The sequence below is a fragment of the Panthera leo genome, chromosome A3, assembly GCF_018350215.1.
Source record: "Panthera leo isolate Ple1 chromosome A3, P.leo_Ple1_pat1.1, whole genome shotgun sequence".
In the NCBI taxonomy this organism is placed as follows: domain Eukaryota; kingdom Metazoa; phylum Chordata; class Mammalia; order Carnivora; family Felidae; genus Panthera; species Panthera leo.
The window spans coordinates 116,456,358-116,469,268 of record NC_056681.1 but is presented as its reverse complement, the minus strand read 5'-3'; the positions used below and the strand labels follow the sequence as shown (position 1 = coordinate 116,469,268).

The 12,911-nt window shown below is 51.4% G+C and overlaps 1 protein-coding gene across 3 annotated transcripts in view; it reads right to left on the bottom strand.

Moving 5' to 3' along the window:
- ALK (ALK receptor tyrosine kinase) overlaps positions 1-12,911 on the bottom strand; it is a 668,845-nt gene that overhangs the window by 19,993 nt on the left and 635,941 nt on the right. For all 3 annotated transcript variants that reach the window (XM_042933341.1, XM_042933342.1, XM_042933343.1), the window contains 6 exons: positions 11,992-12,096; positions 9,940-10,126; positions 9,147-9,237; positions 8,950-9,014; positions 7,104-7,233; positions 1,485-1,582 (listed from right to left, as the gene is read on the bottom strand). In XM_042933341.1, the coding sequence (XP_042789275.1) occupies positions 1,485-1,582; positions 7,104-7,233; positions 8,950-9,014; positions 9,147-9,237; positions 9,940-10,126; positions 11,992-12,096 (676 nt within the window). The remainder of the gene's footprint in view (positions 1-1,484; positions 1,583-7,103; positions 7,234-8,949; positions 9,015-9,146; positions 9,238-9,939; positions 10,127-11,991; positions 12,097-12,911) is intronic.

The window sequence follows — 12,911 nt, the reverse complement described above, 5'->3', positions numbered from 1 at the left end:
AAGAGTACGACCTTGTCTTGTCTGAATAGCAATAAAGTCCAGAACTGAGATTTATGGAAAGTTCTGGGCACAACGAAAGGGGCAAGACTGCCCTGCACTTTGAAGCAAAGGGTGTAGCTTTGGAGGGAACGCGAAGGATTGGTCCCAGCCCCTTTTGCACTCCTGTTATTTCTATCAAGCACAAATCCTGCAAGTTGGACAGAGTTAGAATTAAGATGAAGATCTGAAGACCAAAATGATGGAGGGACAGTAAAAGGATAAGCTGGTGTGAGCATTTATTGCCTTGTTTTAGGAATGACTTTGGGAGCCTGGGTGAGCACATTTCTTGATCTTTAATGTCTCCATTTTTATTAGGGCAAAAAGCAGGGCTTGCTATCTGCCTAATTGCTTTTCCATTTCTGAATTCATACAGCTTCTCGCATTTCCTGCTTTGTACTTTACATATTAACTATTACACACATGTGTTATACTCTTTGAAGACATGGGTTAAAAAGTGATTGATAGTTCACCAGGTGGATATTTACCAGTCGAGAAGTGTATCATTGGGAGGAGCTTTGCAAAGAGCCTAACAATCTATCTGACTTTTCAGATTTCAGAATCAAGGTGTCAGCTGGGAAAGTCATCAACGTCGCCTGGAAAGAAATATGTAGGCTCTATCATGTCTATAGCACTACATGTGGATTTGATATCCCAGTCAAACACGATTTAAACGTAAGGGTCATAGACAGTAGATGAAATGAACTATGGAGGCAAAGAAAAGAAACATTATGCTTCATTTCAGGATAAGTATTTTGGAAAAAGTTTAGGTATCCAACAGACATTAATTGTGCCCCACGATATACCAGGGCTATGAAGATGAATAAAACAGGGTCCTTGCCCTTGAGCTACCTATAGTCAAATATGTGAAACTATGAACTCCTTTAACTTCCCTTAAAAAGGCAGGTTTTCTAGATGGGGGACACACTAACGTGATAGAGGGCTGTGAGATACAGACAGGAGTCCTCGCAGGAGGTCAAGGACTGCTCAGCTAGGTCTCCAGTGCTGGTGTGGATATTTTATGATACCTATTTTACATATGGGGCAGATGAAGCCCTGAGAGAGTAAGTAGTTGTCTTAAAGACAAGTGAGGCTGGGGCACCTGGGTGGCTCAGTTGGTTGAGTGCCCGACTCTTGATTTCTGCTGGGGTCACGATCCCATGGTTCATGGGTTCGAGCCCTGCATAGGGCTGTGTGTTGACAGCACGGAGCCTGCTTGGGATTCTCTCCCTCTCTCTGCCCCCTCACACGCTCTCTCTCTTTCTCTCAAAATCAATAAATAAACTTTAAAAAAATGTTTAAAAAAAAAAAGACGATTCTGAGTCATCTGAACAAGTCTGGAGAGACACCCACCAGTCTACTCTGAAGTGGGGGATCTGGGCCCTTGAGACACGTAGGGAAGCATACGGAAAGAAGGCAGAGGGAAGACCGAGGTCACTTTGACTCACCGGTGGATGAAGTGATTTTCCTCCAAATACTGACAGCCACAGGCGATGTCCCGAGCCACGTGCAGAAGGTCCAGCATGGCCAGGGAGGAGGGCTGGTTCTGTGGGGAGACAGAAGCGATCCACTGCCAAGAGATTCGTGGGGAGAGAAGATCTGAAATATGGGCTTCAGGTGCTGGCAGGGAGCAAAGACGGACACGCTGCCCAGCTGGGTCTCAGCCTGGCCGCACATCAGATAGCACCTGGCGGCTTTAAACAAACACAGATGCCGGGGCCTCACCCCAGACCAATGAATCAGCCTCCCTGGGTGGGTGTAGCGTTTGCAGCCTTCACAGCACCCCCTCCCCCCCAGGTCAGTGCAGTGCGCCACCAGGGCTGAGCGCCCTCAGCTGCAGCAGCCCAGGATGGGGCGGGTTCCCCTGTTCATGTAGTCTGCAAACTTCCACCTCAATCTTCACCCACCTTCGAGTCCCCCCAGCTTATAAACAAACCTGTGAGGAAATCAAGGGAGCTAATGTTTTTAAAATGCTCTATTGAAATGTTTAAAAGTATTAAAAAAAAACTAATCTTCTCCAAGAAGATCTGGACCTAAAGTGGATTGAAAAGGACAAGCTTGCAGGAAATGCTGGGCAGTTGAAGGGCGATCTCAAGCTCTTCGGTATGGAGTCTTTTGTGCACAAAAAGACGTCATCCCACCCCCGGGGGTGAGCTCGTCTCCGCTTCCCGGACAGCCTTGCTGAGCACCCAGAAGTCTTTTCTGAAGGTCGAATTCCCATCATGGTGTCTCTTTTAATTCCTAAATCCACGAAGTCTGCAGCAGCATGTTGTCATGCAGTGTCACATTCACTTTGCTGTTCTGTTTATTCGACCATGTCCCCAAGTAAACTTTGAGGGCCCCAAGACAGGGATTTCAGCATCCACTTCCACGGTACGCAGCACGATGCTCGGGACACCGCAGTGGCTCGATGAATATCGGGGGGTAGGTTGGCCGATCACAGCGGTCTATGATTTACCCAGATGCTGGCTGGGATTTTCTTTGCCACAGATCAGGGCTTCCGCAGGACTCCTTGGAGCAATAGTATGGGTCTAGGGGAGGCAGGGAAGGGTTGTGCTTCTCTAGGGCATGCTTCAGTTCTGGGGGAGACGGCAGGGAGGGGAATACCCTCTGCCCATGGCACATCAGGCAATGCCTTATGTGCAATACAGCAAGTCCACGCACTTGACGCCCTTTGACGCAACATCCTGTGTGGTGGTAGGCAAGAGAGGGTATCTCCGCATTAAAGAGGAGAAGGCTGAGAGCTCAGAGAGGCTGAGTGACTTACTCCAGGTCACACAGCCAATAGGAAGGAGCCAAAACTGCCCTGAGCTGGGCTTTGAGGATCTGGGTTGGGGGAGGCAGGATTGTAGGAGCATGCGTCAGGGAAGGGATGGAGTGTGCATGGACACAGTGCAGAGTACCCAACTGAATCAGAATACAGCACACAAATGCCGTGAGCAACTTATTTCAGTCGAGCTGAACTGGGCTTCATCCCTGCTTGTGCCCTACTGGCTGTGTGACCTGGGACTAATTGCTTTGTCTGTCTCAAAGCCAGTGTTCCTGTCTGAGAAAGAGGCACGACACTATCACCTTCACTAGATGGTATTAAGAACCCACAGCAAGAGGCACAGAGTGAATCCCTCATAAAGGCATCTGCAGTTATGGTGGGGTTACTACACGGAGGGGACTGGGGGTCTCGGGAAACGGTCCTTGTGTTTGGCTTCTCTTAGGAGCCTTGTTAGGATCAGAACTACTGGGCACTGTGAGAGAGACAGTCCCCATTTCCTGGGGGGAAAAAGTAATACATTTCCAAGGGAACTATTAATCCATTTTGCTGCAGTATTAGAAATATCTTCTTTCTCTTCAGGAAAATGTTCTGTTCCTATAAAAGAGGACCGGTCATAGCTTCCCCCAAGTCTCTTTGTGTCTTAGCCCCCATCACTCAGGATGCCAGGACCATTGATGTCTTAAATGCCTGGCAGGCTGCAGGGACTAAATCTTCCCAGGCTTTAACCCATGGGCCAGGTTTATCTGAACTCCCTGTCTTGGCTGCTCAGAGCAAATTAACTGCTCCAGTAATCAGTCTGCACAGAAGCAGATAGTTGGCAACCTATGTGTGTGTGTGTGCGTGCATGTGTGTGCGTGCGTGCGTGTGTGTGCGCGTGTGTGTGTGTGTGTGTCGGGGGGACTTGGGGGGAGGTGTAGATGTTGTGCCAAAACTGATGATGAAACTAGCAATGCAGAGCATAGCTGGGATGTCCAATGGCATTTGTATCTATCCTGGACAAAGAAGGAGCTGGAATCAGGTTTTTGTTTTTGTTGTTGTTGTTTTCACGGATTCACTGATGTGGCCAACTCTTCACTGGCACCTGCTTGCCCCTTCAAGCATTTTGGAGCCAGCAGCGGTATGGCAACACCAGAGCCAAAGATTTACACCTGGACATTAGCCCAAAGCAGAGGTTCTCACCTGTGTTCTGTGACCTCCGGGAGCCTCCTCCCATGTACTGAGCATATTCTCTAGAGCCATTACCAGAGGCATCACCATGTTCCGGACAGGCACAGACGCTATTGTGGTTACTGGACTGCCACCTTTAATTGAGAGATTACTGAATCCTTAATGGCTTCTCTTGTTATTGATTAAACCAATGGATACCAAAGGACAGCTATTAGCCCATATCTGGCATATATTAAACTCTCAATAAATATTTGTTGAATAAAGATTGGTCCTGTAAAATTATTTTGACATTAAACAGGGTCCTGGGACCAAATGAGGTTTTCATCTGTACCCATGCATTCTGTTTCCATGACAGACATGGTTGTTTCCAGGGTATCCGTTCTGTCCTACTGTGTCTGTACATCTGTTCCATCACTTCATGTCCATCTGAAGCCGGAGTCCCTCGGGCCATCTCTGAGGTGCTTCAATCCTAAGAGTCTATGGAACTGCTGAACCCCAGGGATGGCAGGAAGACAGGACCAAGACCTTGTCTGATTCTGGATGCCCGGCCAAGCGCCTCAAACGGCAGGTCATCGGGTAAGCCCCGAGAGTCTCGGGGGCTCAAACAAATGAATCAGGTGTAACTCAGGCCTTTGAATCCATCAAGTGTGGCAACTCAACCCACCATCTTTCGGGGTGTGTATTTCTGCAGCTGTGCTGCCCATTAGCCAATCCTTCCCTTCTTCGTCATGTACAGGGCTTACTGATATTTGGCCCCCTCTGTCCACTACAACGCATGTCCCTTTCTCACAGTCAACCTGATCCTTACTCTGCTCAGTTGGATTTTGTGGCTCTGAGAATCCGTAACAATGCCCAGCAAATCTCCCCAACCCCTAGGAAGTTGCTGCCAGGAACACGTGCATGGGCTCACCCTGGAGGGCTCTAGCCCAACATTTAAATCACCTCTCGTGGGCAGGCATCTCAGGAGGGACCAGCTCGCCTGGGATGGGTGGGTGTGTATGAAGGTGAGGAGCAGGATGATTGGGGTGCTTCAAAGGCTTGGGGGCATGGCTGCCAAGGAGAGCCACATGAAGGAAGAGTGGGGTCAAGGGTTAAAAGAGTGGATTTGGTGAGTGGGACCCTGACCCTCAGAAGCAGCTCTCCCAACTAGAGTCGACCCTCTTCTGGCTTTGGGCATCCCCTTGGCAGTGCCTGCAGTTAGAGGTCACAACTTGGCACCAGGTTCCTTGCTCTGAGCTTCCTTGGGGGTAGGAAGCGGTGGGAGGTGCCCATGAACTGCAGCTTTGCTCTTTGGGACGATATTCAAATCATCATTACCATCAAAAGAGAGACAGATGCCTTTGCCTGCAAGAGACATAGAAGCTCCCCATCCCTGACGTCCTTGGGCTTGCCAAGTGATGGGGTCCCAGATCCCCTTTACAAGGACATCTGTCCTTTGCATGCACAATACCTCCTTATCCTCAAGCCTCAGGAATGTCCAGTAGGAAAATCAGAACTAAGCCTCTTTCCAGAGCGTGATGTTTCGTGGCCCTATTTGACCTCTGCCAAAAGCATTGCTGAGAATCTCAGAGCACAGGACTTGAAGGCTCTGCCTTCCTGAGTGGTGGTGGAAAGCCTTTGAGGCTGGTGTCCAGACCCTGGCACAGACGTCTGCATAGCTGGGGGTATTGGCTGTCAACGACCTGAGCTCATCTTGGCTCCATGGCTTCCCAAAGAGGAGCACTGAGATGAACGGCATAATAGGCTGGAGAGAGCACTGAATGGGGAGCCAGTCACAAGTCCTGAGTTCTAGTCTCAACTCTTCCACTTCCTGTGTGGCCTCAGCAAGTCACATAGCTTCTGTGAGCCACAGTTTTCTCATCTGTAAAATTAAGCTGAGATCTACACCGTCTACTTCATAGGGTTTTTTTTTTTTTTTTTTTTTTTTAGAAACGTGGTAACCATGAGGAAGATGAAGACAGTGCTGATGAGGATTTTTATGAGATGGGGGTTGGTCTCCCTCCCCCCCCCCCCCACTTTCTCCCACCAGGTGTGCTCAGGTGCACACACTCATCTTTTCAGGGAGTTAGACCTGATTCTTCTTAGATGCTGAGACAGGTCACCCAGAGGCTTACAGGAACGGTATGGGGAGGCTGCCAGGGCAAAGGTTTTCTAGATGCAGCCTGACTGTCGGTGGGGGTTAGAGCAGGTGTGAACTTGCAAGGTTTCCGCCTCCAGTTTGAGTACCTGAGAACACAGTGTTCAACTCTGGGCTTTTCGTAGCAAGGTGGCTGTCGTCTTTCTCTGCTTTCCTGGGAGTGGGGAGGATACAAGTCTTCCCTGTGGTCTTCATGGTCCAGCGGCAACTTGAGGAAGCTGGGTCCTAACTCAGGGGTCTGGTCTGCTCCAGTTCCTGGTGCTCAGGGCCTCCTGAAGGCCCTGGCAGGGACAGGAGTGGGCAGCTGGACTCTGAGTGTGCCCAGTGTGCTACATCTTCTAATTTAGAACCCACCTCCGAGATGTTCTAGTCCAGCCCTTGGATTTCACCCTGCAGATACTGAGGTTAGGGGGTTCACAGTCCGAAGCCACATCGCTGTCTAATGGCCAAGCGGGGCTAGGATATGGCATTCCTGGGGTCCATCTAGGTTTCCTCACCTACAAGCTCCAGCCACTTAATCATGACACACATGCAGAACCTTCATAAATATTTCACAATATACTTTATAAGTATTTTATTTTGACAGTAAAACTACAAGGTCAGGATGTCCCCACTTAAGTGATGAGGATAGTGGGATTCAGAATGAGTAGATGTAGAATGATCTGCCCCAAATCAGTTGAGTTAATGACATGGCTGGCATGAAAGTCCCCCTCTGTGCGTGTCCCTGGTTTGGTTTTCCAGAGTCAACAGGTCACAAAAATGGATTCAGGCTAGAGGACCCATTGCACAAGCCTTGCGCAAGTTCCCCAGGGGTGGCCTCAGCCATCGTCCACATTCTGTCCAATCTCTCCTGGCCATTCCCCCAGATCCAAGCCCAGAGATCAACTCCCTCGGTCCCACTGAGTATGTTGCTTCTCAGGCTGTCCACTCCTGCTGTTTCCACCCTCTGCTCCATTCCCTGGTACAACCACTAAAAGACCAGTTCTCACTCACCGGGCGAGGACGGGTCTCCCGGAGGAAGGACTTGAGGTCTCCTCCCGCCATGAGCTCCAGCAGGATAAATCGGGGCAGGGCTTGCAGACTCACCCCAATACAGCGCACGATGTTCTGGTGGTTGAATTTGCTGCAGAGCAGAGGAGGGGGGGTAACCAAATTTAACGGAGCTGAGTCTGGGAAAATCTTAAGTGGGAAAAGCAGGATACAAAGTCATGTTTTCAGCAGCTGCATTATGTGAGTGCATTCTGTAAATGTGGGTAGCATGAGCTGAGGCTGGGGAGAGTGTCACCCTTGAGCAGGTGGAAGAACCAGGGAGCGGGCGGGGTGGGAGTTCAGTCCGCATGGGAGTGTTGGGTTGGAGGCTGGAGAGGTGCTCAGGAAGGAAGTAGGGTGGGTGGGGGAACAAGGGAGCAGCCAGTGTCTTGGACATTGGTGCATGGGCTGCTCGCTAGGATTCACGTGTGAGTTGTTCGAGAAAGCCCTAGGCAGAGAAGCTGAAGAAGCTGCTTCCTTCAGGGACTGAGCGATCCCTGCCATGTGACCGCATGTGAAGGAGAGCGAGGAGGAAGGCCATGTGCATCCCCCTTGGGTGCTCATGGGGAGGTGCTAAGTCTGGCCAAGAGGTCCCAAGATTTGGGTTTTCTTTCTTTCTTTTTTAAATTTATTTATGAAAAAAAATTTTTAAATGTTTTATTTATTTTTGAGAGAAAGAGAGAGAGAGAGAGAGAGAGAGAGCGAGCAGGGGAGGGACAGAGAGAAAGGGAAACACAGAATCTGAAGTTGGCTTCAGGCTCTGAGCTGTCAGCACAGAGACCGACATGGGGCTCAGACCCACAAACCGCAAGATCATGACCTGAGCCAAAATCAGAAGCTTAACCGACTGAGCCACCCAGGTGCCCCTGGGTTTTCTTGTTAATGTGGTCCTGTTAGGACACATGGGGCCGTGGGGCTGGTGAACCCCGCGTGGGAACTGCACGCAGAGCTGAAGCACACACCCGGCTGTACACTGAAATATAGCAGTGATGGGTTATCAGCAACAGTGAGATGGAATGATTTGGGTCTCCTTCCATATAATCTTATACTCTCCGAGCTATATTCAATAATCATGGATTACATGTGTAATCACAAAGTATGCTAGTTTTTAAGCAAGGTGCTGAGCCTGCTCGTGGCGTCCTCCTGTGGCTCCAGGCACATCGCATACTGCCCTGGCCTTGTTCCCCTACCACTTTCGCCCGGTGGGGGGGCCCAGGTCACCCCAATGTGTCAGGATGTTTGAGGCTCTCCATTGTAACAGGAGGCCATGAGCGTGGCCAGATCTCAAGGTCAAATACCTGCATCCTTGTTAAGGCCATCTTCTGTCAGAACGCATGCCCTCTGGAGCTCTGGGCACTTAGATTCCCAGCGAGGGGCCCCAGAGCCACATGTTGAAGGGTGCAAGCCCGGTGTGCAACAGGGTGTGGTGCCCTCCCTCATGTTAGGGACGCACTTCCTTTACATAAGATCTAAGAGCTGGGATTGGTGAAGGGCCTTGTGGAAGGCTTACTTGCAGGGAAAATGTATCTTCCACTGTCAAAAACTAGCATGCTCTATTAAGAAAAAGGGGGAAAAACCCAACAGATGACACAGGGGTGCTAGGTGAAGGCAGAGGGATATCTATTGAATTATTAGGCCACAGAGGTTTTTTTCCTCAGACAACCACCTGGGGCTCTGGTAAGATGTGCCAAGAATTTTAGGGAGTCCCCTGGTGGAGAGGAAGGGGATGCTGGAGGACAGTGCTGTTTCCCTTGGAGACAGTTAGACAGGAACGTCTAACAGGGATGGGGGCATCTCTCTGTGGCTTTACCTGATAATCAAGGCTTCCATGAGGAAATCCAGTTCATCCTGTTCAGAACACACCTCAGGCAGCGTCTGGACACAGAAGGGGAGGGTGGAAAGGGGGAGAAGGCTGTGAGCAGCAGGGGTGAGAGGCTGTCAGGCGAGAGCTGAGGCCCACAGAGACTGCTGGTCAAGGTCAGGCCCGTGATGGAGCCTGCCTCTTACCTTTACAGCTACTTGCAGGGGGCTTGGGTCACTGGGCACTCCAGACACCTGACCTTCATACACCTCCCCAAACGCACCATGGCCCAGACCCCTGTGCAAAGGAAAAGGCAAGATGAGGCAGGGGGGTGGGTCATGAGAAAGAGGCACACAAGAGGCAGGGGTCACGTACACGCTTAAGAGTAACACCCTCGACCTGGCTTTGCCGTACCATCCCAGGCCTCCTACTGCTTTATCTGAAAACTGGCAAGAAAGGTTCCAACAGGATTCAGAACACTGGTTGAATGTCCATTCACTCAATGAAGACTGAGTTTTTGATATTTGCCAGGGTCATAAAAATGACTAAGACATGCTCTGCCTGGGGAGAGGCTCTTGATCCCTGGGGAGGGACAGGTCACGGGCAGACACTCCTGTAAAGCGAGCTCAGTGAATGATGGGGGAAGGCATGGCATGCTCTGGAAGCTCAGAGGAGGGGCACGGTGCTCCCCTAGAGGAGGGAGGGACACAGAAGGCTCGGGAAGGAGCGCTTCGGTGGATTCTGAGGAACGCCCTGATTCCCTCCTGTCTTGTCTTCTCATTGTACAAATGCCATGAATGTATAGGATGTGAAACAATTAAATACCTCCTCAAATGGCCCTAAACATTAACCCTTCTCCCTCTGGGAGGGCTGGAAATGCCCCGAGGGGTTGCTTTGCTGGCCTCTTGTGCCTAGAAAGATCCGTGGTGCAGGGATGACATCCAGCCCCCTAGAACTCCCCCACCCCACCACCCCGGAGGACAGTGGTGGGGCACTCACCGGATGAGGGTGATGTTCTTCCGAGGCACCTCCTTCAGGTCACTGATGGAGGAGGTCTTGCCGGCAAAGCAGTAGTTGGGGTTGTAGTCAGTCATGATGGTCGAGGTGCAAAGCTTGCTTAGCTTGTACTCAGGGCTCTGAAGCTCCATCTGCATGGCTCGCAGCTCCTGGTGCTTCCGGCGGTACACTGCAGACAGACGAAGGTCGGCTGCAACGTGGCCTGGACCAGGCAGCCTGGCCCTTGAAGCCTAGCTCAGGCCACCTCCTCCAGGAAGCCTTCCTGGATCTCCATCTCCTCCTCTGGGACCTAAACATTTCCATCGCACTTAGTAACACTAACAAAATGATTATGGATATGAAAGCGTCCCTTAACTGACAGGTCACTTAAAGTTAGTGTAAAGTTTGAAATCATATAAAGGGAAAGGTTTTAATGTGTCACGCAGGGGCAGAAACCCATTCGTTGGAGGTCCTCTGAGAAGCAGACCCAAGGTGGGATTAAACATGCAAGGATTTCATTAGGGGAAATGGCTGAGAGCAAGAGGGGAGAGAAGGCTGAGAGAGCCATCAGGCACTGACCCCAAGTGTGGGAGCTTGAGGGAAGGGTGAGTAAAGACCTGGACAGCTACACAGTCTAAAGAGGTTTCGGCAAGACCGCTGAAAGGTCTGGAGCCAAAGTCAGCCATCAGAGGGGTCCTGTGTCTCCCAGAAATGGGCCTGCCTTAGAATCTCTGCTAAGCCCTGTTGCTGGGTGGGACAAACATGGCTGTGGACTTGAGAGTGCATCTGGGTCTCTTGATCACTTATGCTTCCCGTAGCTGGAAACTGCCCAGCCACGGGGAGAACTGCCACAGAGTGAGGAGGTCTCTCGCTGGTGCCTGAGGACCTGCATTCTAATTCCACCTTTATCACTTACAAGCTGAGGAACAGTGTGAGGTCATGTGACCTCTCTGGACCTCAGCCCCCTTCTCTGTCAGCAGGGACAGTAACTCCTGCCTGTCCCCTACGCTCCCCACCCCCCCACCCCCTCGGGAGGTTATAATGAAGTGAATTCACCAACAGAAAATGGTTTTGAAAAATTTTAAAGAGCTCTACCAGTGCACGTGACCATTACCCCTGCTATTGCTATATGTGAGAACATCCTGTAGGGCAAAGTTCACTGGAGGCAGAACAAAACTGAGATGCCCAGGGTGGATTCTGTTTCTAAAGCTCGGCCCCATCTGTTACAGGCCAGGGCAAGTGGGTCAGCTGCTGTGTGCTCAGTCCCCTCCTCTATGAAATGCACCAACCGTGATCGTAGGCTTAAGTGAGGATTGGGTGAACTAAAATGTGTAAATCGCCTGGCACGTAGGATGTGTACAAGTGTTAGCTCTCCTTATCCTGTCCCTTTGAAGGATGGCATCATTTGGGAATAACACATGTTGCCATCTCCCTGACCACCCCCAACCCCCACCGCCCACTGTGAAGGGTCTAAAAGTGTTGCCTGTGCGGATCTTCCCCTCTGCCTTCCTTCGTGTACCTACCCACCTGCCCTGGGCATTGCCAGAGTAAGAACCTGGCTGGACCGCACTGAGCCCTCTGAGACCTGCCTATCAGCTCACCTTGGCTCACAGGCGTAACAGAAACACTTAGAAAGCAACTTTGCATTGTCTGCTTGAGATGGGGAATGGTGGGGCTGGCGGTGGTCCCTGGGGAGTGAGCCAAGCCACGTGACCACTGAAGCCCATGTCTGATGACAGCTGAAAATGAACTCTGGGGGTGGGGGTGAGCTTTGGCTACTGTGTCCCCTCTGCAGAGTGCCTCCCCACCTCTCCTAGAGCAGCCAGGAGGCCTTACAGGGGGTCGAGGTGTGGCATCAGCAGTTCCTCTAGGGAGCCAGGGGGCTGGGAGAGGGGGCTTCGGTTTTTGGCCTGGCCTGGGCTGCTCTAATCACCACCCACCCAGAGTGATACCTTGGCATCCACGGCAAAGCCTGAAATGCTGTTCCGTTCTGCCAGATCTGCCTTCCTGCCACCTCCCACCCCCTTGGAAGCCCCGGGACTCTGGCATACTCACCAATCATGATGCCGGAGAAAGCCAAGACCAGGGCCGCCACAAGGGCTGAGGTCACGACAGAGAGGACCAGCGAGAGCGGCAGGTGGGGCTCAGGTGTGGGGGACACTGCAAGACAGGATCCCATGGGGCACCAGTGACAATGCTGATTGTCCTACGAGCTAGCTCCAAGAGAGAAATGCCCTCCCCAGCCAGGACAAGTGCCACCCGCTCCTCCTCCACCTTGGGGGCCTTTGTTTGCAGAGAGCAGGGGCAGGAAGTGGGGTCAATCTGGTTTACAACTTTCAACAGTAGCTTTTGGCTGGAGGGAACATGTGACAGGGATAAATATCAAATTCTGGACATCGATCCTAAGCATCAACTGCACAAGGACAGGATGAGGGTGGGAAGGCGAGCCAATAGTGGCTATAGAGGAGATTCAGAGCACTTAGGGGACCACAGACTCGGTATGACCCAGGAACTGAGGGTGACCGTCAGTAACACTTGGAGGCTCAATCACTGCCTGTAGTTCCGCAAGCACTGGGCCCCGAGTGCAGAAGCGGGGTCCGGGTGCACACTGGCACAGGCCACTCTGGGACATCCTGCCTGGTCCTGGGCACTACATCTCAAAAGGACATTGGTATCGGAACGCCTGCAGACACGGGACACAGGATGGGGAGGAGACAAAACTGTTCTGTGTGAACTGAGGGAAACAAATGGGTTGTTTCACCTGGAGGTTTGCAGGAGGAGGACAGAGCCCTGTCTTCAAACGCCTGCAGCATCTGAAAGGCTTTGCGAGTAGTAAACCTCAGGGTAGAAATTGAAAGGAACAGAGTCTGTCTTTGGAAGTCTGGAGGGGACAGCGTGCCCTGGGGGTGTCGATGGCCCAGGCACTGGGTGTGTTCCAGTGGAGACAGGATGGCCCCTTGGTGAGTACGTGAGGG